We start from the raw sequence: 25,664 nt of genomic DNA on the forward strand, positions 1-25,664 counted from the left end.
ACCTGCTCTATTCCAAGGTAGCACCTTCTCCGTCAGTCTATGTGAGGGCATTCCTCTCTCACCCCAAGCAGTTTCTCCTCCCTATACCCATAAGTGCTTTGATTTCGCCAATACCTGCTGCAAGCTACCCACCAAGCAGGAATTCTAGTCCTCTTTGAATGCACCTCTTACCCCAAGAATAAGGATCCACTGCAACAAGAGAGAGGAGCAGATCAGCAGAGTGCAGTATGAGTCCTGCCTATGTAGGCCTTCTATCCGACACTGTATGACGGGGAAAGAAATAGCCTTATTATGCAGTATGTGGGGTTATTTCCTCCATTCTTGATTTTACTTCGTCCACACTGGGGATTCTTTCCCCTACCACGCTCTGTATGCTTCTCCTTCTCCAACCCTTGGTCGATCTATATCTGACTTCCTTCATTGTGTGGCTCCTTATACAGTAGCCAAATCGAATGAAAGCCACATCAGTGTCCCAGGTAGAAGAAATGCTTAAGGATGACATCATAAACCAGAAGCTGTGAGGACCCGTACCTTGAAAATTCTAAACAAAAACACAAAAAGTGTATTTCATCATACAGCCGTGGTAGAAATAAATCTTAATGGGTAACTAGCAAAAAAGGCAATAGCATAATGATTGGAACCAAGAAAAATAAATAAAGTGAAAACAATTATTCTAACAGATACAAAACCATAACTATTAGGAAAACCACAAAAGTGTGCATAACATACATTAAGACTTGACACACTGTAGTAACAATATGTGAATATAATACATGTTATATCATATTCTGACAAATTATGTATATAGAAGTGTACACAGTTTGATAGTAACATGATAATGCAATGCAAAGAATGTGAGCCAAGGCTGTACATCAAACACGATCCACGTTGTATCATACTTTACCTTCCAATATAGAGAAAGTTAATCTTAATCTGACAATTTGATATCTACCTTCAGCAAGGGAGACCAATGTGCATATCCCATATTGTACAATTTACACTTAATGAGTAGTTACAGATACAAAACAAGGAAGAAAGAGAAAATGTATATATAAAATGTTAAGATTTTTCACAAATTATAATATTCAAGTTTAAAAATACGAAATCCTAGAAGGTATACACAGGAAAAAAAAATAAAAAATGAAAATCATGCCTCGTCTAATATTTCATGACAGATCATTAACCAATGAGTCAAAATTGTGTTTTCCATAAATGCAATGTTCACATGTTCATCAAAAAGCATTGAACATATGTAGCAAAAAAACAGATGTTTAGCATGATGGTGACCCCATCATACAATTTCTAATCAGGTCTAATGTATAAACAACGGCAGTGCTATGACATAATCACAAGTAACACTGTAAATTACACTCCTTGTTCATACCCCCTGGAATGAATGAGTAACCCATCCATCCAATATGACTCCCTTTGTGCCAGTCTCTTGTGAATGTTAAAATTAGAAGCTTTCGCATCAATCACTTCCAAAATCAGGAAGCGCAATTGGCTGATTTGGTCGTGTAGTTCATGAAAGTGTCTTGCAACAGAAACGTTGGGGTTCTTAGTGCTTATGTTAGGCTTGTCTTCATTGGACCTTGTTCTGGCCTTCCATGAAGATTGGGCCACATATTATACAACATTTTATATGCCACATGGGTATCTGGCAAGAACGCTATATTCGAAGTATCACGTGTGGAAAATAGTTGAAGATGCATCTGTTTTAGGATGAAAAACCACACTGCCCTTGACAATGTTATTGCAATTAGCGCAATGTAAATTAAGGTCATTGGCACAATGTAAATGTGGGTATGTGCCTGTCCTATTTGTTTTGTTTATCTGCTTTTTTGTATCCAGTGCGTACTAATACATCTCTCAAATGAATGTTTCTTTCATAGGCAAAAGTAGGCGGTGAAGAAAAAACCTTGGTGCAAAACTCAAGATGTGGTCATAATTCAAAAAGAAAGATGCTAATGTACGATCATGCTTTTTTGATTAGTGTATCTAATGACTATAGCAAAAGATGCTGCTTGTGCTCCAGTGCAGAGGGGGCATGACCATCTCATGATCCTGGCAGAGCAACAGGTTGGATGGGGTAGGCGTAGCTCCAAGGTACCTTTAAGCCTCCCTCCACGCCCTCTCTAAGCCATTGCTATCTGCAGAGGCCCAGTTATCAGTTCTGATTCCACGATGTACCCTGGACTCTGTCCCAAACCCTAACGTAGAAGAAAAAATTAACACATTTCCTGCTTCTCTCCTTGGTCTCCCTCACGGGAGGAACACCTTGGTCTTGAGACTGCGCACACTTGTAATGTCCTCATGCCAATCAATGAATAAGGTGAGATACAGTGGACAAATCAGACATGTGTTGGCCTTCTGCTGAAGAGTACAGTCGACTGAGATTGCTATGCATTAGGTCTGTAATATACAATTTTTACTGTAGACGGACCTAAAGATGAAATGCTTTCATAGAGCAGATAGGATGCCAGAAAAGGTTCCAGCGATGAGGCAGGAAGGTGCCCATGCAACGGTGTAGTCCAGTCCCAGCTAAGTAGGTGCAGGTAAAGGCACAGACCCGGTGAGAACAGACCTCGGCTATGAAATGGATACATCCCAGGGCTTCACAGGAGTTGGTCCCAACAGTCTAAAGCACAAAGGCACCTGGTTAAGGTCTTCCCTGTCGATTTGAAGGCTGGGATCTAGAAAGGGGTCAATTGCTTTGCCAATGCTGGTGGCTGTGGCAGTCTCTTGAGAGTCATTGGCAAGCCTTCCGCTTCAGATGCTTGTATCTTGTGGTTGATGATCCCGATTGGCTCCAGGCCCTTTCTTTTTATCCACAATTCAGGCTGAGGGGAAACCCAGCACTCCAATGGAAGGGACTAGCTAAATTGAAACAGGTCGAGGCTGTTAAATCAGTGACACCACACCACCTCACAATATGAGCAGCCATTTTGAGTACATGGTGATCAAAAAGGAAAATTACACGGTTAGATAAAAAAAGGTGTGAACTTTGTATTAGAAAAAGGGCAAAGAAACAAAATCGGTTCACTGGCACCCAACAGTTCAGGCACGTCAGAAAAGTAACTAGAATGTTACTTTAAGAAAGAAAAAAGGGAGACTCCTTGCAGCGCTCCACTTAAGGTTGCTTGTGCTACAGTGTAAAAACAAAGGGGGAGAAATTGGTGACACATTCCCTGCGATGATAGCCAGAACGACTTACTAGTGCACCCCAAACGAAATGTGTGAAGTAGATGAATGAGTGAAAAGGGATTGACTCACCTAAAAAATCAACGAGGATCCAGACGAAAAGCAATAGAGGAAAGGTGCAAAAAGAAAAATGTTCTTAAGCATAATTTGCCACATCATTTGATTAGGTCAGTGTAACACTTCGATCGCCCCATTTAAAAACCATTCTGCAGTGTTACTCGCCAACGCAAATATGTAGAACTACCAAGCTTCTCAACTCGTTTCCTGGCCATCACATGCCAATGCAGACATTTTGCTGCAATCCTTAGCGTTCTGCCAAAGTGCAATGTTACTTCAAAGTCACCAGGGTTGGAACTCAGGGCTATACCACAAATGGGGTAGGGCTGCATAAACCCTGCCCGATTGGTGGGGCGGGACCTCTGCTGCTCTCACCACCACAGACACTTCACATGCGCTTTGGGTCGTTTTCCTGACAAAGATTTGTAAACTCATCACCAATTGAAGTATGATGAATACAAAGTGTACTCAGGATTCAGGTATGTCCTTCATGTAAGTAGTAGGATATAAACAAAACTATGTGCATGAACCCAGCAGTGCGCATCACCCCGGTAAAGGCCCCAATGGTCCTTGGTGGAACCAATATGTAGGTAACATCCTGCTCTCACAGTTCCACACATGACATCCCTAACTCTGACCTCACACTCTCAGACACACACGCACACAGATATGGAAGGAGAGGAAACCAGATGGTCGTCTGGGCGTTTACACCAAGATGTGCCATCACCATTTCGGGACACTAGGGAAACGGAGAATCTAATGCCTGGCTGCATGGATCTGCTCGAGTTTCCATTCAACTGCCTCCTACACAGCTGTCAGCTGGATTTGCACAGATGCCACTAGAGAACATGTGTAGACTGCTGTGGTCCCTACTTGCAAGTGCTAGTTTTACTCAGGGGTGCGTCTACGGATGCCATCTCCTTCCTCGATTCACTGCCGCTGTTGACAATGTTTTTTGGCTCACAGTGGACAACATGCTGCTGCCATTCTGTGCCGCACTCTGCCCTCTCACCCCCACCGCGCACTCTGCCATACATAATTCCGGTCAAGTGGCACAGCGAGTAGAGCGCTCGCTTTGACATCCGTGCAGATCCTGCTAATGCAGGTTCGAATCCCGGCCGGGCCAAACTCAGCCTTTCATCCTTCCCAGGTCGATAAATGAGCACCACACACCGTGGGTAATAATAAGCAGCGCTCAGATACCTGATGGTTTGTAGCGCTATATAAATGCCAAATTATTATTATTCTTTGCAAAAACCTTTGGCAGCAGGGTTCAAACAAAAGAGACCATGGATTGAGGATTGAACCAGCTTCTTAGGATTTACCAGTTGCTCATTGCCTCTGGGCAGCTACATGAGCTGTGTTGAAAGATGCTGTGGAGGTGGACAGCAATGCTATGAGGTGGGAGTCATTTCGCCCCTGCGGCATCTCTAGAAGAAACCACAGCAGCCATTTGAAGAGGATCTGCATAGAAGACACTAAATTGCCGCAAGTCGGCAAGTATTTTCCGTGAGCTCCAGCTTCTGCCCAGTTTAAGATTGTGATCTGAATCGTAAATGGTATGTGTCAAATGCTTTCCAAATAAAACATGCTTACGAGACTCTTGCCACTCTATGTATTCCAACTGAAGAGTAGAGGGGCACTAAAGAAGCAGCACAAACAAGGCTTGTTGCCAGCTGATCGAGGCTTCAAAACAGCTGATGTTATGAACTTTGTTGCGATGCATTGCAGAAACAGCCCTACAATCAGGCAACAAAATCTGTACTTGCCACTAGCCATTGGCGGCTGATACTTCACTCTTGATGAAGAATTCCCTTCATAAAAGGTACCATCCCAATGTACTAAACTGAAGCTTTACTAAACAAATAAGGAAAAAGAAAAAAGTACAAAATCCCATAACACGAATAATATATTTTATGTGAGGAATATAGAGTCAAAATACACATACACTGAATTTAATGTGTGGGTAAAACAGCGAGAACAATAGGTGCTGAACAAATCAGCAACCAAAGTAAGTACCACAAATGTGTAAACATTTAAATTCAGTTCTGTGAGAGAGGAATTTATTAGCATGTTTTATCTCACAGGGGAGAGAAATCTTACTCGAGGCAGTCCCTGGGGACTGAACATCAGCCTGAGCAAAGCTTCAAAGATGCACGACACTCCAAACGAGTGCATGTTATGTAGGACACACATACCACACATGCTACTCACCAACGCCTGCATGTCATACATCGTGCCTAAATGATCCCAGATAACCTTTGAGGAGATCTGACGCCCAATGTTTTGACTGAATTTATCTCGAATGCAGATCATGTGGAAGTGTCTGTTCACACCTGTAAAAGATACAATATTTCAAATATCAGGCTACATCAACTCAGTAGAGCCAATAGTTAATTGTTCACAATTTACCAAAAATACTTACAAGCACGACTTAAGAATCTGCAACTTTACTTTAAAACATGTGAACTGGATGGACCCCATCTGGCCCATAAGACTGGGGGTCTCCAAACAGCCCTTTAAGATGAGTAGCAGCACCCTCGAGATAGATGGGGATGCAGATTCATACTCTTGCATCAAATAATAATGGCAACTCAATAGTTTGGCAAAGGGAGTCCGTTTAATGACAAGTAAAGAAAACTGGGAGTTCAAAGATCATCAGCAACCGCTTGAACTTCCTTCTCGCTTAAACGCCAACTAATTTCAGAAAAACATAATTTATACCAAAAACTCGTCATCATTGACGTGTAATCTTAAAAACCTAACATGCAACTCGATTGGTTATAGGAAGGTAACTTAATATAGGTACTATATGTATGGTAACAGGGAGAGGGGACTGGATAGTACTGTCAGGTGGGGCAATTAAGCCCTTCCTTCGAACTAGCTACTGTAAACGTCACAAAATGTACACCATCCCATTGGCTCTACTCTCTATAGGACCCTAGATTACATGGTCCACTATGATTGGGTTAGCATTGATCCCGCACATTCTTTTCCACTTGTGCTTAGCAGCATGCAGAATAATTAGCCAGGTGCAGGGAGTAAGCCTGCACCCCAGCTACCCCTCAATTTATGGTACAACCATTCATTACCTCAGTGGGCGTGTGTCAATTACTGCTTTGTAGTTTGGCCTTGAGGCTGCCTCTTGGTCTGAGAAAGTTTAAGGAGTGTTAAGGCTCCATGCGTAGGTGTGAAAATCTCATCTCTTTCTGCCGCTTTGCCACGTGATCAGGACACCCTGAAATCGGCCACTTCATGCAATTTTGTGTATCTGATTTAGTCCTGTCAGTCGTATACCATCTGTGGCTTATATCGACCTTGCTGAACAGGCGACTCTGTTATTCTTCTAGTTTAACTGTGGGCACTGCTAGCCTGTTCCAGCCTGATACGACTTTGGCCTCTTATCCTCAGCGTGATTTCTCTCCGTCTTTCCTTGTTGATTTGTGGCTGCGGCCCTCTCCTCTCGAGGCCTTTTAGAAATCTCTCTTCAATTGCACTCATGTGCGCAGTGGATTTTCACTCATCTAAAAGGGGCTTTTGAGGTAGATAGGTATAGTTGGCGCTTGCCGCAATCTATTTTACTATTAAAGCATAAGCAGCTGAACGTTTTCTTTGCTTCTTGCGGTTTCTTGCGTATGTACACGTTTAAACTGGCTTAATGTCTTCATCGTGCATGTGGTAGACGTTTCTTCGTCTTGAAATCAACTGTTTCACCTTAGGCCTAAGATGTCAGTTAATCTTGGCATTTCGTCTCTTTATCAGCATTCTTAGGTCATTATATTCTATATGTGCGTCAGTTCGATTTCTCATGACGTCACAAGTCATCTTCTCTTCGTATCTTCTTGGCTTCTTCGGGTATTCCATTCTGACAACCGTCCCTTTTGTTATGTCTGTAGGTATGATTTTCTCAGTGGGTACCTTGCTGTCCAGGTTTGCTTAGGTGCTGGTACTTCAATAGGTGCTGTTCTTCCGATAGGCACTGGGCAGAGCCCAACTGTGGCTCTCTGCTGGTTTAACTGTTCTCCATACGTCACATATTTTGGCGCAAAAGTTCCTGGCACTTCGAAGGGGGTGTCTGGGGTGCGGCATATACTTGGAACTTCCTCTTCAATGTGATGTTGTTTGCAGTTATACACGGGGAGACTGGACAGCCTCCGTATAACTCGTGTGAGAGCCTAAACGATTGAACTCAGGGTTGATGCTAAGCTTATCTGGAAACACAACTGGTCTAAGAGGAGAACAATAACAAGGTAAACTGTTATATTTGGTTTAGTTCGTTTTTAATAGAAAACAATGTGACGGATAAGTGAATGAACACATGAGAATGACATTTCAGTTCCAAATAGGCTTTGGGAAAAATACAAATGGGGCATAACACTTCAGTTTTTCAACATGTTTGCAAGATCCAGATGACTCGAGGCTTTCATCAGCCCTTCTAAGTTCATGACTTAGACTTACCAGAGGCCTACAACAGCCTCTTCACTTTATTGTGTATTTATAATGCACCTATACAGCAATTGGTGTTTTAAGGCGCAACAAGATAAGAGGCAGGGAGGGAGACCGGGATGAAGAATAACAAAAATAAGTCCCACTAGGCCTTGTGACAATCGGATCGTGCAAGTGCAGGAACAAGAAGTGCAGCGATGTGGGGAGGTTGGGGAGTGGGGGTGGGGAGGGGGGGTTAGGGGGGTGAGTGCCAGTCAGAGAGGGAAAGAAAGTGCAGGTCAGAGTGGAGAGCGCACAAGAGCAAGGGGGATATGGGTGTAGGGGGGAAGGGAACACCTGGGCTGAGTGAGTGGTGCTAAGGGGAGGCCAGGTGGATAAGTGCCAGGGGAATACAGTGTGTGCAGGGGAATGGCTGCAGGGAATACAGTGTGTGCAGGGGAATGGCTGCAGGCCCAGCCAGGCTAGTGAAGGGGGAGGGAGACTTGTAGGGCAAGTGCATGTAAGTGGGGGTGGGAGCGGAAGGGGTCAGGGGAGACCGAAGAGCTGTGGTAGACTGGACGAGGAAGGACTGTGCCCTGTAAGAATCAAAAGGAACCAGGTAGCCAGCCAATGGAGCAGGATATAAGAGGATATGATTCAATGGTGTGTTAGACTTATGTCAGACACTTCAAAGTATAGGCTAGGTGAAACACTACAACAGCCTCAATGTCTTCTTTAGCCCTCTCAGGGTATAGGATGGCAATTCCTTCTTCTTCAGCTCTCTCAGGGTGTAAGATAGGTGTGGCATGCCAGTAGTCACATTGGCGAATTGCAAGCTCATTTGCAAGGTTGAGACTCAGTGATCTCATTGGGTCCCCCAAAGCTCTTCGCAGGTTCTTTAGCAGGAGTTGGACTCAAGTAATCTTGTCACCATTCAGCAGCCTCTCTTTGGGCTCCAGGAAGTTTAATCACATCCAGAGCCTCCTGTGGCTGTTTCTCAAACTGATTTGCTGTCTGTTGCTATGTTAAGTTATTTTGATTTATACCCCACACCAGTGCCTCCAAGCACTCTGGTGGATTTGAAAGAATGGTTGGGATTGGGAAAAAGCAAGACTGCAGTGCTTAGTGTCGATGGTGCAGTATAGAACTGCCCCAAGATCTCTCTGCCAACTCTTCTTTCATGTCCAACTGAGTGGTGTGCCGCCAACAATCTCTGCCTTAATGCCAGTAAGACAGAGATTCTCCTCATCAGCACACCTGCACCCTCCATTCGTGTCACTCTCTGGCCAGCCTCCCTTGGCCCTCTTCCTGCTCCCACCTGTGAGGCGAAGAACCTCTGGGTCATCTTCAACACCACACTCTCTTTCTCCTCACATCTGACACGTGTCTAAGAAGTCCAACTACCAACTGCACATCCTCAGAGGTATTCTTCCTTTCCTCTCCTTCCCCTAGAAGCTCACATGCTCTAGAGCTGTGGTTTTCTCTAGGCTGGACTACTGCAACAGCCTCTTTCTAAATCTGCCTGTTTCTACTCTCCGCCCTCTGCAACTCATCCAGAACATGACTGCGAGACTTGTCCTTGGCCTCAAGCCCAGGGATCATATCGCTCCAGCACTGAAATCTCTGCATTGGCTCCCAGTGGCTGCAATGATTAAGTTCACAACCCTCTGCATTGTCCACAAGGCCTTCTGGGGCCTGGGTCCTCAATACCTCCAACTCTCTCTTTGCAAATACCTTCCTACTCAAGCTCTTCACTCCTCCACCTCCAACTCCCTCAAGGTCAGTCGCTTCTCCAAGCAACCAGTTGGTGGTAGACCTCTTTCTTCGGCTGGGGCCTCCTTCTGGAACAGCCTCCCTGAAACATGGAGAACCATCTCTGGCTCCGGAAGCACCTCAAGACCTTACTCTTTGCTTCTGCCTTCTCTCTTCCTCTCCGCTGCTGATTTCCTGTCTGATACTGCACTGGCCACCTGGCTACCCTTTGATTCGGGCCCAGGTCCCTGCATGAACAGCTGCAACCCTTGCACTTGGGTCTGTATCTGTAACCCTACAGTCCCCTACCTGCCCTTTTGGACACCTGCTGTCTGCACTTACCCTTGCACCTACTACCTGCTGGCCGCACTTCTTGTTATTGTTTTGATCCCACGTACAGGACTGCCCCCGGCCCTGCACTTGCGCGATCTCAATGTTACTTGGCCTAGTAGGATCGTTGTCTCCGTCTTCCCCGTTTCTCTTCCTTGCCTTGTCGCGCCTTGAAACACTTGTGTATAGGCGCGTTACAAATGCCATATCATATCACATCTGCTTGTGCGGCAGCTCTCTAGCCGTGATGTGTTACGAGCACCAAGGGTTGTGTGTCCAGAGAGGAAACATGGTGCTTGCAGTGTGCACATGAGTTGGCAGACAACTGGGTGTGTCATTTGATGTTAGATTTGTGTTCTTTGGGGTCTGGGAAGAGGATCTCTTAATTGCTGTGTGTATGTGGCTTGTTCGAGCTTGTGTGTGGCTAGTAAGGAGGCAAAATAGAGGGTTAGTCAATAGGATAAGTAATAGAATAAGGAAAGCGGAAAATTCTCTTTAGAGTTTTAGCAGTACCTGAAGATGTTGTCGTATTCTAGTTTTTGGTATTGTTGCCCATGGCCCTTGAGCTGGCTTGAAACTAGATAGCCGGAGTAGGTGTTGACTAATTTCCAATGATCATGCATTGAAAATAAGGTTTCTAGAATTTTCCTGAATTTCAAGTGGTACTTTAATGTGACAATTTAATTTGGTAAAAGAGCCGCTGTTTCATTCTCTGTAGAATCCACTTTGTGTCTATTAGCACATCATTTCTGGTTTTTAGATCTGTTGGTGCATAGGGTGAAGTTTTGTTTTGGATAAATGCTGCTCTTTGACCCATAAGGGCTCTGTGAGCGATGCAGAGCGCCTTGAAGTGATTCTTTTTTTAAACGGGCAGCCAGTGCAATGCTCTTAGAACTGGTTGTGTGTTCCTTCCAGTTGAGTCTGTGTTAACAGCCTAGCTGCTGATCCTTTCTAGTATTTTGGTGAGGTATTTCAGCATACCTAGATAAATGCTGTTGGCGTCATCTATTCTTGAGTGAACTAGAGTTATGATGCACAGCATTCTGTTAAGGAAAGTGAGAGAGGGCATAATCCGTCTGACTGAGCAGAAGAAACCCCTTTTAATTGATCTGCTTACTTGAGTTTCCTGTGTGAGACTTTTGTTCATTAGTATGCAGAGATTCCTGTCCTGGTCACTTTACATGCTCTAGGGCAATTACTTGTTTCCATGGCCATGGGAAAGGTGTTTTTGAGGCAGTGCGAGGCGAGACTATTGTAATTTTTAAAAATTATTTTTATTTGCATTTTTCAACATAACCGGCACCCAGTGCCAACTTCAACACCTCCCCTTAAACACTGGTTCGTCTACTTTCTAGAGAATTGAAGTACGCATTTCAGATCCAATTCGTTTGAGCATCACATTTACCTTGCAGTTAGCTTGATGGTTCAATTTACTGTCATTACAACATATTGATAACATGTCCTTACTAGCTGTTTGATATATCCATAAGGTATTATACATCTTCAGTCGACACAGTGACCTTATTTTCATAGACTGTGGGGGAAAGCTATGGATTCTCAACGGACTCTTGTGATTGCGCCATCAGGTAGTGTATGTATGGACCCCATATATCACTGGATCTGGCCTGGCGGTATGATAGTTTGCCATATTCTGCATCCATATCGTTAAAGTACAGGATGGCAGCTTGCCATTGGTTTAGTTTTGGGGATTGCATGCCTCCCTATGCCGCCTGCCTCTTAGCTAGGGGTAAAAGCAGTCCGACTAGTTTCCTCATACCCCCGGGATTTATTTGGTATAGCCCAGTAGTGCCATCAATGGGTTTGGATTCAATTTCTCACCCACTATTTTGCCAAGTACCCAAATATCTGTCCGTCCCGAGAAGCTGGAGATCTGTGGGCAGTCCCACGCCAAGTGCATACAGTCAGCTTGCTCAGCTATCCGAGGCGTTGGGGAGGAATCGGTGCACCGAAGTTGGTGTGTGATAGAATTGGTGCAATATTTAAAATGGATCAGTTTATATCTGACATTGAGGGCCACTTTCCTCATACCCTTGCAACAGTACCACTCCATGTTTCCTTTGGTATTGCATGTCCCAATGAAGTCTCCCAGTTCTCCCGGGCAGAGGTACATGTCCCGTGCCTAGCCTCAAGACATACAGCATACAAGGCTGAGACCACTCTCCCGCTGCAGCCTCCCGGGAGAATTTTATCAAGTAATGTAGCCACTTCCGGATGCCTGGGGAAGGTCGGGAACAGCTGCTGTATAGAGTTTTGTAGCCGAAAGTACAAAAATACATCTAGGGCTGAGATCCTCGCATTTCTGCCAACGTTATAAAGTGCCCATTTGGGAACAAGTCCCGGAAAGAGATCAAGTGCAGGCGTTTCGTGACGTATCTCTCACTTGTGAGGGGGATCACAGGGATATAAATGCAAATTGGGGGTATAGATGGTCTTGCCCCTGGATTTACGTTCAATGGTATAGCCCAGTATACCATTGAACATAAATACTTTCTTCTCTCCCTCTCCACTGAAGCCTTCATGATGTGACCTGCTCTCCCCAACAACCGGATGGTGCATCCAGCTTCTACCGACGCTGCAGTGTTTCTGCCCTTAACCATAGAAAGTGTGATGAGCGCTTTAAAAATACAAATTATTGTTACTTAGCGCTTTTCGAACGTGCCGACCTCTGTTCTGCCTTTTTTGTGCCTCGCTGTCCATCCATCAGGCTGGGGCGGCGGGCAAATTCGGCACAAGGGTGATATTTCTACAAATCTACATGGCTGGGGTTCATTGTGGCAACTCAATGAAGGCCGCTGTGTTGCTGTACCGTGGAAGGAGGCCTGGAGTCCTCCTTTTCACCACACCTTCATCCCGATTGGACGGGGTGCTGCACAATTTGGCCTATGAGGGACCGGCAGGCTTTAGCCGGCCCTCTCCAAAGGCCCTGTCTGTTCCCCTGTCGGTTGCCTGGTCGGGTCTGGGAACCCTCCACTAGAAACCCCCACATATGCGCATGGAGGCTGGGGAGACCTCCACACCTGCGGTCACACTGAACAAATGGAGCATCTATCATTTCTCTGAAGGTCAGCTTTCGTCACTAACTTCTCCGTCCCTCTTACTTCACACCTGAGACTGTCCACCTCTTGCTCCCTCTCATCTGGACTCCCACCGCCCAGTTACTGCATGTGTTTCACCTGTCCTGCCAAATTCATATATTGGATATGCCCAGTTTTCTTGTGTTTCACCTGTCCTGCCAAATTCGTATTAGGATATGCCAGTTGCTGCTTGTGTTTCACCTGTCCTGCCAAATTTGTATTTGGATGTGCCCAGTTGGTGCTTGTGTTTCACCTGTCCTGCCAAAATCGTATTTGGATGTGCCCAGTTGCTGCTTGTGTTTCACCTGCCCTGCCAAATTCGTATGTGGCTGTGCCCAGTTGCTGCATATTTTTCACCTATTCTGCCAAATTCGAATTTGGATGTGCCCAGCTGCTGCATCTGTTTCACCTGACCTGCCAAATTCTTATTTGGTTGTGCCCCATCGTTGCATGTTTTTCACCTGTCCTGCCAAATTCGAATTTGGATGTGCCCAGATGCTGCAGGTTTTTCACCTTGTCCTGCCAAATTGGTGTTTGGTTGCTCCTAGTTGCTGCATGTGTTTCGGCTTGTCCTGCCAAAATTCGAATTTGGATGGGCCCAACTGCTGCACGTTTTTCACATGTCCTGCCAAATTCGAATGTGGATGTGCCCAGCTGCTGCATGCGTTTCACCTTGTCCTGCTCAATTTGTGTTTGGTTCGACCCTCCACCCCCTCTCCTTTACTGTAAAGCACTTTGAAAAACTAAGGACTGTCGTCAAACACGGAGGAGTTATCTCCACTGTCATATGTAATACTTGCACTTATTCTTGCTCTGTGCAGGCTTGTGTCATTCAGAAGGTCAAGAGCTCTGAATGACTTGTTTTTTCCCACTGCCACCCCCCCTTAAACGTTTTGAAACGCTGCTCTGTGTATATGTGCTACACAAATGAACAATAAATAAAATAAATGCAGGTCCATGCCTTACACGTCAGTTCTACCTTATCATTTACTCTAGACACCCTGCCGGCACCGTCAGGATGATGGACCTTAAATGGAATGGTGATGCTATTGTTCTTTCCACCTCCACATGTTCTCTGTCTCCCCGAACCAATATAGGAGAATCCCTGCCTGAGCCACGTTAAGTCTCGAAAGTCAGGTAAAGCCAATCCTCCCCCATGCAGTGGTGCTACCAGCTTGCCTCACAAAACTCTAACCTGTTTCCCAGCCCAGATGAAGCACAGCGTCGCAGGTCTTAGATCCTTCAAGTATTCCCTGGGTAATGCTAGTGGGACATTAAGTAACGCGTATAGAAGTCTGGGCCTTAACACCATTTTGACCAGGGTACACCTACCATAGAGATGGAGGGGTAAATTCATCCACTTGCTCATCGCAGTACTGGCCTGTTCCAACGCTCCTAGTTATATTCGCATAGGGCATTCGGATTGCGGCCTATGTTAACCCCTAGTTATCGAGTGTCACTGAAACTCCCACCCATCCGCATATTCCTCCAAACTATTGGTCTTTGTGAAGGGGACTGATTTTGTCAGGTTGATCTTGAGCCCTGAAAATTCCCCAAATGTCAGTACATCCTGCATAATCGGATCTAAATTGTGCTTGGGATCAGATACGAAAAGCACCAAGTTGTCTGCGTAGAGAGAGATCACCACCCTGTCTTTACACAACTGGACCCCTCTATGTAGATGTCTCTCCCTGGTCCCCTCTGCCAGCGGCTCTATCGCCAGAGCGAACAGTGACAGGGGGAAGCCCTGCCGGTTGCACCTTTCCAGCGTTATGTCAGGGGTAAGTTGACCATTCACCCTAATCTAAATAGCCCTGGGCAATGTGTACAGCAACGATACCAATGAGATAAACTGCTCCCTGACCCCCCATCGTATGTAGTACCGCAAACATGAAAGGACAATCTCCTGAGTCAAATGCCTTAGTGGCACCCAAGAGTGCTGCTATTATTGATTTGACGCGGTTAACAATCCAAACATTCTTCGGAGGCCCTGGGATTTGGAGCGACCAGATATAAATCCAGACTGGTCTGCTTTTACCATTCTATGCATCGGGGGAGCCAATCTGGATGCCAAGATTTTATTGTCCAAGTTGATGAGGGATATGGGGCGGTGTAAGCAACTCATGGTGGCAACAGTAAAGACAGACACAAGTGATCACAGTGCAAAGGTGTTTATTAAACTGTAAATGCAGGATGGAAAAACGCCTAATCTAAACCTAAATCTAGATGGGAGCATGCTTCGACCATCAAATGAAAAATAAGGCAGCCCTTGTGGCAGTTTGTCAAAGTAAAAGGCCTATACAAACAAAAAACGATTGCCAAATCCTTACAATTAATTACAGAAAGAGTGTGGGATAGGGTTTTCAATAAAGATGTGCTCACAATTAATAAGTCAGGATGTGATTGCCAGGGGTCTCCCTTCCCCACGTTTTGAGCAACGGACAAGGTGGAGCTCCTGAGCAGAGCATTACTCGAGCTCTCACAGCATGAGCGGACAGTTCCGTATAAGCTCAGGTTCTTCGGCTGGTTAAGTCTCTTTTCAATAAAAGTCTCTTGCCTTCGAGGGCCTGATGTATTCAAATAATAAACACAATGTTACATCGGGTGATGTTTTTCACCTCTGGACCCCCCCTCTTCCGAGCGAAGATCCCTAGAAAGTTCTCATCAATATCAGGGTCTTCAGAGGTTGTCGCTCCTGCCTCCCTCCCGTCGGGTTCAATCTGGGTTTCTTTTCTTACTCTTCTGTTTGCTGAGTGCCATCCACTTCCCCTGATTTTTCTAACCTCCTTCGATCGAGCTCAGGTTTTTCTTTCAGGATATCCCTCTGCCGTGCTCGACCCGAGTGTCGAGGAGGACAATCCACTTCCCCTGGTCTTTCACAAATACCTTCACCTTTTGTATTTCACAGGTCTTAATGTCTTTTTAAACAATGCACTGTTGGATGCCCTTCCGTCTGGTTCACTCTTGTCCCACAGGGATTTCCTCCATTCCTATTAGGTAGGAGATTTTCCCCTGTGTCACTAATTTCCAATCAATGTGGACTATCCTCTGCCGGGTTCACTCCAGTCAACACACTGTTCCTTTGGGACTTTAGACTTTGCGCCTCTTTATCGGCATCCCTCCTTCGAGTTCCATCTTGCCATCCTCACAGTTCCTTTTATGATGCACTAATATCAACTCAATGTGGGATTTACTTCCCTTATTACCGATCATCGGCCAGTCAAGGCCTTTCGACTTTACAGAGGATTTTACTAGACCCCAATATGACCACTTTGACTCTCTTCTCGCCTCTCCCAAGGCCTTCTTGTAATAGTAGTTTTCAAAAGAATCGGGTAATCGGCTAGAGTTTCTCGAATGAGCCCCCCACCAGGTGCCTGGCTCATCGGCAGCTGGCTTTCCCCTTATTCATCAACAGTTCTTTTCACATTCTGCAATCATCCGTTTGCTACTTTTGTTCAACACAATTTGGTTTCTTGATCGGTTTCTCCTTCTAGTCCCCGGCTATGAAGAACCGCTTGGCTTTCTTTGTATCAGGAGTCAAGGCCGGTACCACGGTAGCAGGCGTCTCCCTCTGTCCTGCTTATCAGTGTAGGCACGTTCTCTGTGTACCATTGACATCATTGACATCTGCTGTAACACACTTGGGCTATTGTGCGCAGTCTTAACATTCGTTCCCCGGAGGTCTCATGGTCCTTGGTTGGAAAGGGCAAGGTCGTCTCTCTCCTCGTCACCCTCTCGGTTTGCACAGTCTTTCTCCTCCTCTTGAACTGCCGTGCCTGGTCTGTCTCGTCGTGCGGTCGGCCTTGCTCGACCTGTGCTCCACCTTTTATCCCTGTGGGGAAAGGAAAGGGCCATCAGGTGTGTGTGATTCTTGTCCATTGCTGGACTCTGCCTGGCCCTTAGTTTAGGACATGTCAGATGAACAGCTCTGGAATTAGTCTTTTTTTTTCGTGGTTCCGAAAAGTGTTTGTGTCGGAAGAGGTGTTGTATGGGATTATAACCCTCATACCATAGGTTGGAGGTGCTCTCGGAAGGGTAGTTTTTGTAGGGTTTGTGAAATGCCCGGGATTATTGTCGTGAAGAAACTGGGGATGGTGGGAACGGTAGTTTTTTGAGAAAATAGACTGGGTGTACGGGAGAGAATAATCATAGGGACGTGGAGAAAAATTATCGGGAGTATTCGGGTTCCTAATAGATTTACCATATGCAGAGAGGTTATTGGAGTTTGGCAAATGTGGTTTATTTGGTGAAACAGAGGTCATGCTGGTACAGCCTACAAAAGCTTCAAAAACCTAGTTCCTTTGGTATGATACTGCGTCTTACATGGGCATTTTCCTGAAGATACTGCGTCTCATCTGGGGCACTGCGTCTCACCTGGGGCATTTTCCTGACAATACCCCCCCCCCCCCCGAGGCTCCCCTACCCAGGTGATCCTTCCTCACTCATCCACCCCCAGGGTTGGGATCTGAGAGCGCCAGCTATGCCCTGGCCACCTGAATAAGGGATTCCCGAGGTCTAATTGGGAGAATACCCTCAGGTTTATCACAGCTGTAGGAGGAGCTTTCATTTGGGGCCTTACCCCGTTTAAGTAGCACCACCACCACCACTGCGTCTCTCAGAGACTCCGATAATCGGCCGTCTCTTAAGCTCTGGTGAAACATTTGCAGCAGATAAGGGGCAAGTTTCCCCTGCATATTGCTTGTAAAACTCTGGTGTCTGATATGGGATCTGATTGATTCCTGGGCCTTGTGCTGGCCACACAGTCTTTCCCTGGCCAGTGGTGCGTGTTGTGTCCTACTCCGCTCCCAGCCCATAGTTGTGCAGTTGGATCGACCCCAGTTTGGGCTGTCTGTAGTAGCCGCAGGTTGGAACATACAATGGAGGCTGCTTCCCTCTCACAGATTGTATCTTACGGTCTTGTCGCTCCTTGCCTGCCCCTTCCACCGCGTTCTACAAGTTAACCCCACTTGTGGGATCACACCACCTCGGTCCCTCTTACCTAGTGAGAGATGAGCCTTAGATCAGTGGAGACTCTCATGCTCCCCGCACCTCCGTTTCTGTGGGGCTTCAACGCCAGGGATCCCGCGTCGCGAAAGATAAGCAGGCGTGATGCCGGGCAGTGCCGCACCTGGGACGGCACGGATGCAGCCTGCCTGGGGACCCCCTCCGTTTTACTTGCCCCTCGCTGATTGTTCCCACAGTCCGTAAGCCCACCCGAGATCCCCCAGGGCAGGTCTTGCCGGAGCTCTCTCCAGATGGTAAAAACCACTGTTCTCGCTCCGCTCCTCCAGCGAGCCTCCAGGAGTTCTTCAGAGGTTGCAGGCAGGCACGGTATACGCAGTAAGCGCCATCAGGTCCCCACATCATGGGCACAGGTTTAATGTACTCAGGGATCACCTCGGATGTTACAGGGAGCCGCAATTGTCCCTCCTCCACCATGCTTCTGGCCCCCACGACTATGCCCGGGTCTACAGCGCTGGCCTGCCGCCCCTCGCCGCAGGTTCATTTCCGCACCTCCACCTTCACTCCACGGTCACCACGGGCACCCAGATTTCTACCAAGTGTGCACGAGATATTCACGCAGCTGCATTTTTCCCCTCAGCTTCAGGCAGTGCAGCCAGGACAGGATACAGACCGGATAGATATTGGGTTGGGCGGGAGCTCACAGGCTCGCGGCCAGTTTGACTGAGCTCTCTAGCACCCCCACCCCGCCTCCCGAGACTATTGTTATTTCTGATTTGTTTGGATTGAGTTTTAGGTGGCTATCCATCTTACATTTTCTTTTGTGAGGCAGTTTCTGAATGTACTACTGGAGTTTTCCTTGCCGATCATTGTGGATATTGAGTGTCATAGTTCAAAAAGCTCCAAAAGACACGGATATCTCGAAATCTTCACTATGGGACAGTTGTATGTATGGTTGGAGTATGGTACTTGTCATCTCGTTAATACATCAGCTGGGTAAAATCGAAACTGCACTGGAAAGTGTAAATGTTAACTCAACCACTTAAGTTAATCTTATGGCCTTCAAAGTGATGTTTATCAAATCTCCTGGCACGTTTTGGGTAGGCTAAACAGGTTGCTGGCTATGAAAAGCATGTCCAAAGAAATGATTTATGAAGACAACTATATAATTTCTTCTTCATTAGCAATGATAATGTTCAATCTCTACAAAGGAATGTTGATGAATTCAATTTTATAACTTCTCTCTTGTCGATTGCAATTTTAATGACTGTCTGAAATTTCAAAAGTTTATGTTCTAAAAATCATGTTTGTAAAAGTTTTCTTTTGTAAAACTATATATAAAATGATATTCTTTTAAATAAAAAAAATTAAATAAAAATAAATTGTGGATATTGAGTGTCATAGTTGTAACAGGTGAGCCCATATGTTTTTATTATTGATGGGGCAAAATATATGGTGAAGAGGAGCAGAAAGAGGCTAGACCCTTGAGAGACTCCATATTACGGTCTTTGGGTTCAAGCCAAAAGAGAAGAAGCCAGGTGATTTCCAACATGCCCGTTAAGAAGGATATCATCCAATGTAAGGGGGGGTTAAGGTGTCCAGTTTCTCGTCTTCGGATTAGCGCATTGTGGCTAACGGTGTCTAAAGTCCTTCATGTAGTCAGGGAGCTTGCCCTCAGATGTCTTCCCCTCTTTGCTCAATAGACTATTCCTAGGCTGCCTAATTGCATGGCTCTCCATAGATTCCCTTGAACTGAACGCAGCCCTCTGGTCCTCTAAGTGTGAGGTCACCAGAGAAGGGAATTATAGGAAAGTATAAAAACCCTATCAACCAATTTAGATTTTACTTTCCCTTTAAACAGCAGCACAAATCACACAGTTTGTTTTTCTCTCCCCTGTTCTCTTTCTCTTGCACTCGCCTATACCCAAGTCCCCTGCTTCCATCTTGGGCGAAGATCGGAAGCTCCCTCTGCTAGATCTTGGGTAGTCTACACATCTCTTAGGGTAGCACACAAGTTTCTTTGTTCCTACTACCATGACCATGTCCTTGTTAAGTCACGCAGCCAGTGCATGCAGTGAATTTTAGCATTTGTTAGAAAAGGGAGCAGGGGCAGAAAGCTGCAACAATGCACATTATTTTGTCCGACAAAGGGGCTTGTTCAATTATTTTATGGAAATTCCCTTGATGCAAATGTGATGGGATTCTAGTTATGGCTACTTTGTTGAAAATCTTTGTAATTGCATCAGATCAAATGTCAATCGTAAACTGGTTGGGAATCCAAGCAACCACTCAGAATATACAACATTGCCACTGTGGCCATTTTGAAAGAGCAGAGACAGAATCATAGCAGACAAAATACACTTTGGAGCAGGGTCTAGAATCAACACACGGATGGACAATTCAATCTTGCTTTTTGCAGAAATAAAGATATAATCATTATGAGCCCGACACAGAGCAAATGGAGCATAGAGACCTCATGAACTGAGCAAACTCCATGGGGAGTTGTACTTTACATGTTCTGAACATCACATGTCAGACACCAATATTTTCTACTAAGTCCACAGAGATGTAACCAAGTCCATGTTTTTTGCAATTGTTACACAAAGGCTTTTTCTAGCATCTCAGAAAGCGTATCACATTTGGTAGAGATCCAACAGACACGCAGAATTGATGAGAACACCTGTTAGGGATATGGATGTACTCATCCTGACAGTTGATGAAAGCCAAGAAAATCCCTTGTTACCCACAAGAAAAATTCTCTGCAGCATCTCAATCTTGATATGAAAACTAGTCACATATTACTTGAGATTCCTCAAATCCATCACTAACGGAAATCTGTCCAATGGCGACTAAAAAGATAATTGAATAAAACCACTGACCCCCAGTGTCATTGGTCACTTGCCTGATGGTGCTCTTGTCCAAGCACTCCTGGGCTGAAGTGACAATCTCTTGATCCTGCCCTTGGCCATGGAGCAATGATGGACCAGAGTGGCAGGGAGGAATTCTATTTTGTTGCCATTTCCGCACGACTGGAATGGCCATGGATTGGACGACCAGCTTTCCCATTCGCTGAAGAAATAGTGCAGTCAACCGCGCCCAGTCCGCTTCAGCAAATTAGGGCTTCTTTCTGCCCCTCCTGCGACAGATGCATGCCATACCACTGTCTCCTTCACTTTCCAAATGTGCCCAGGTTCTGTGGCAGACAGGCGCTTGCCAGTTTTGCAAAAAACAGTGCACTAATATCCATAACACCTAGGTCAACACACCGCCACTACCTGATACTGGATGATCTGCTCCTCAACGTTTCCTTCCCAGTTTGCTTGTAAATTCCTTCTTGATGCCAAATTGCCCACATTCCATGTTCCTTGTATCTCTGCCTCCCTCAGTGTGCCCTTCACCCTATGATTTGATTTGTAAAATGTTTTGTTGCTTCCTGAAGCTAGGTCGGTGTTCAAGAAATGTCATAATAAAGATGTATTAAACTTCCACCACAGCTTATCCATGTGCTTGTTTGCTTGCACCTCTTCAGTGAATAACCTAATAATTTAGCACCTGCAAAAGCAATTTCAAGGTTGTAGCTTTCTGAAAACCTTCTGAGTGCCCTTACTTGAGGTGCAAGCGATGACTGCCAGAGACCATTGCACCCATAGCACCTTGCACTGTATTAAATGCCAAGTCTGATAAAAACCTGCAAGTGCATGCCCTCCAATCTAAGGGTATCATTTGCATCTTCTTCGATTGCCTGGGTAAGCCCACGGAAACCCCACACCCAAAGAAAGTCTGGGCAGCATAGGACCAGATGCGCCTCTGCATAGAACTTCTTAAATGATGCATCCGTTTTATGATCCTCTGAATCACACAGAGCACCATCCACAGCTGAATGAGTGATCTGCCCACCAAGCTGGCCAAAATTCATTCAACCTCCACTACCTCCGTCAACGAGAATTCATCTCTTGTCAAAGCCCACAGTTTGTACCATAAAGCGAGAAAGGGATAGCCTTTCCATTTTGACAAACCTTGTCCTCGATATCAGGAATCGGGACAACACTCGTTTTGGGAACTTCTTGAACTGGCAAAAATACTCAGTGGAGAATCCCATCAGCTACCTGCTGCAGCACCCTCACAAATAGCTATTTATCCAGGTATTGTCCCATGCCATCACTATCCCCCTAAAATACAGAGCCACTGGACGATGGCGACCCAGACAAAGAGGAAGACAGCAGCAAGGAAGACAAAGCCACCTGCCTTTTGGCTTAATTGCGGTCCCAAGCTGCCTTCAAAGCTTGCAGCACAATCATCTGCAACCTAGTCACAGGAACTGAAATTCTACTGCTATGCTTCTTTCTAGGGGAAGCGAATCAGAAGAACCCGACTCCTCAGAAGAAGTTTCTTCTATGCTCTTGTGGTCATGCTTTTTCCAGAACCACTCAGTGTCAAGCTGCAGAAAAACTGGCCACAGCAGCAAAACCCATTGGTCATATACATCAGCCAGTCTGCCACAAAGTAGATGTGCAGCAGTGTGCCCTCAAATCCCAACAGCTGGGCACACCCGATACCATATGAAAATAGGTATCCTGCCACTTTGCCCCAATCACTAACATCAAAACCTGCCGTGCAGACATCAGAGTCACAAAACAAAAGGAAACTAGCCGGAACACCACATCCGCCCCGGCTTTCGCATTATCAGCACTTACTACACCAATCCCCCACCCCACCTGGACACCAGGGCACACCCTTTTCCGGGGCAGATGCAGGACATTTTGAAGCAATAAACGTCTTCGCCACATCATGAGGAACACCAAATACATTCAACAATGCCCCCTCGCCCAAGTAGGGGGCTTAAGAGTCTGCCCCTAGTTTACACATCCCTTATTCCAGGTGCAAAGGATGGTACTTGCAGTAGCTCCCCCAACATTGCCCCTCTCTCTCTTCTCTGGGCCCTCCGTCATCTTTCTCTTCTTAAACCCTCTGTGAGACAGGCTTTTTGATGAGAGGCACAGTCTCAAAGTATGATTTCAAAACCTTTATTCAAAGTTTTAGGGTTGGTCTAATGCCTAACTAATCCTAACTCTAAAGGGATGTTTGCCTGAAATGATGCTTCTAAGGGACATCAATGTCTGAAGTCCAAATACAAGTATTTGTGTAAACCAATGCTTGCCCTCACTCTATACAAAAATGTGCTAGGTGGTCTCTTGTCAAAAATGAAAAGTAGTGGTTCAACAGAAAAATAGGAAAACCAGGATTGGTTTCCAGTGGCTTTCTTGCCAGGCATGGTTTTAAGCTTACCAAAATGAGTTCAATCAAACCGGGCTGGTTGCAAGACCTTCACCACAGCGTCCTTGCAATGAATTCAACCACCATCAGTGGCCGAGTTCCTTGGGGTTCCCTTCCCCAAGCTTCAGTCCTTTGAACACTATAAAGCAAACCCATAAGTCTCCAACTTGGCCGGGCCTCTTAGGATTCCTATCCCCAAGCTCAGGTCCCTTCCAGATTTCGAACACAAAGTCAGTTTTATCAGGATGTACTTTGATTTCTTAAGCAGGCCTCTTAGGGTTCCCTTCCCGAAGCACAGGCCTCTTCCAACTTTCAAACACAAAACAAAATATATCACAGTTCCTTTTAGATTTCTCAGGTTGCCCTTCCCCAAGCTTAGGCCACTCTAATTCCAAACACACATTCAGCTGGTCAGAATATGCCTTTTCCTTATTCACAACTTTCTTTACATACAATCTTTCCACGGGGTGGAAAAAGAGGCTTTCGAAAACGCCAGGCTCTTTGCTTTTCCTCTGGACGACCACTCTGACCCTTTGCCCCTTCTTTGTTTCTGACTTGCACCTTTCCTTAGTACCTTTTACTTTGCGGTGCACACTTGCGCTGTTCTTTCCCACTCTTTACTTCTTCTGTGCCTCTTGCACCTTCGTGCTTTCTTGCACCCTTCTATTTCACTCACTTCGGTGCTTGGCCGTGCACACTTGCACTAATATTCCTCTGCCATGCGCCCTTGCACCTTTACACTGTCACTTTCCTTCTTGTGCTCACTCGCACTTACTTGCGCGCCCTTGCACTTTCCTCTTGCTTTACTTCTATATTCACTTTCAACTTTACATTCGGGCCCCTTGTACTTTCTTTCAACCCACTTTACTTTCTGTCCTCTTATTTCTGCGCTGCGCGCACTGTTTCTCTTCTATTATTTTCATTCAGTTGCTTTCCCCCTTTCTACTTCGTGCCATTTTACCAATCTTGCTTTACCTCCCTTTCCTGCTCCAGCCACCTGCACTCTTTTGAATGCTTCTCTCTGTCATGCGAAACTGACCGGGTGGCATCGCGCTGGCATACGGTTTCTCCGGGATGCTTTGGGTCGCAGTCAGGGTCTCACCACCTGCCACCCAGATGCCATTGGGCCCGGTACACTGCCCAAGGGAACGAACAATAACATGGACTCTGCCAGCAGGGTCTCAGCTGCCTCACTCCGGCTCTCAGGAGACACGGCTCCCCAGCCACGCTGCAGCCCTCCTCACACACACCTGGCCAGCGTTGCAGAACGCTGCTCTCCTCCGGGGCGCCCTTCCTGCAGCTCGCAGCTTCATCCAAAATACCTCTCCAGCTCGTTCATCCATCTGTGTCAAACCACGCCTTTATAGTGAAAAACCGAGTCAAGTGGAGTCAGGTGGAAATGGTCACTATTAAATGCCTGACCCTGCCTGACTATCAGTGGGACAACAAGTTTGTTCTAGGGTAGGTCGCCCTTACTTTCCCCATGTTATCCCTATGGGTAATCTTTACTGATCTTAGTTGTCTCTTCCTTGTTTCAGTATTTGTTGAAAATGGGGGTTGTGGGGAGAGATGGCTGAAGATTGGAGATACCCCATAAAGGCTGAGGGAAGAGTAGGCTGGGGGTATTTTTGGGACTGGAGAAATAGGTCTCTCCCTTGGGTATCCTCCTCCCAATCCTTCGTAACCCTCCACTCAGGTGATCCTCCCTAGCTTGTCCACTCCCCCCCCCCCCAGGGTCGGGATCCAAAAGCGAGGACCCTTCCCTGGCCACCTCAATGGAAGATCCTGAGTGAGTAGGTGGGAGAATACCGTCACGTTTCTCACACCTCCCTCCCCCACAAACCCCACCTCTGACACCAACCGCTTTCTTTCTCCACCCCACAGCTTCTCACCGGGAACCATTCCCCCTGCACCTCTTCTGATACCCCAAGTCAATCCAATCCTCACTTGCTTGCCATTCTCACTTCTCTCGTTAACAGTTCCCAGACTTCTTCCATGTTTTCTTCGGAGTTTAAACACACCATTATCCTTCCTAATCTAAAAAGAACCTTCACTTTTTCTCCTCCTTCTACTGCCAATTTTCATCCCATTTCCCTTCAACCTTTTCTTACAAAAGTTCTAGAATGGATAGTACATACTAAAGTCACTTTTTGCTCCCCCTACATCAATCTGGTTTTCTATAACTACATTCCCCTGAAACTGCTCTCCTCTATGTCGCCAACTCTTTTTCCTGTTTGCCATGCGAAGCGTTCCTCTATTCCTGTCCTTTCAGAACTTTCAGCTGTGTTTGATACTGTAGATCACCTTATTCTCCTATCCACTATTTCTTCTGTTGACTTCTTCAGCTCTGTACTCCAGTGAGTGCTGTCCTAAATAAGGAAGGGGAAGACTTCACGTGCGTTTGCAATTTGGTGTTCTGCAAAGTTCAGTTCTAGGTCCTCTTTTTTTCTCTCTATACTGTCCCTAAATCATCACTTATGTCTTCCTTTAAATGGTATCATCACTTTTATGCCGATTCTTTCTATCCTTTGCTTCTTTTTCATATGCGATTCCTTCTACTCTCTCTCT

At 45.9% G+C, this 25,664-nt stretch overlaps 1 protein-coding gene across 1 annotated transcript in view; it reads right to left on the minus strand.

The window, feature by feature from the left end:
* MRGBP (MRG domain binding protein) overlaps nucleotides 1-25,664 on the minus strand; it is a 169,672-nt gene that overhangs the window by 122,503 nt on the left and 21,505 nt on the right. Inside the window, exon 2 of the mRNA XM_069650777.1 lies at nucleotides 5,473-5,594. Within this exon, the coding sequence (XP_069506878.1) occupies nucleotides 5,473-5,594 (122 nt within the window). The remainder of the gene's footprint in view (nucleotides 1-5,472; nucleotides 5,595-25,664) is intronic.

The sequence above is a fragment of the Ambystoma mexicanum genome, chromosome 3p, assembly GCF_040938575.1.
Source record: "Ambystoma mexicanum isolate Mex_15411 chromosome 3p, UKY_AmexF1_1, whole genome shotgun sequence".
NCBI classification, from domain to species: Eukaryota; Metazoa; Chordata; class Amphibia; order Caudata; family Ambystomatidae; genus Ambystoma; species Ambystoma mexicanum.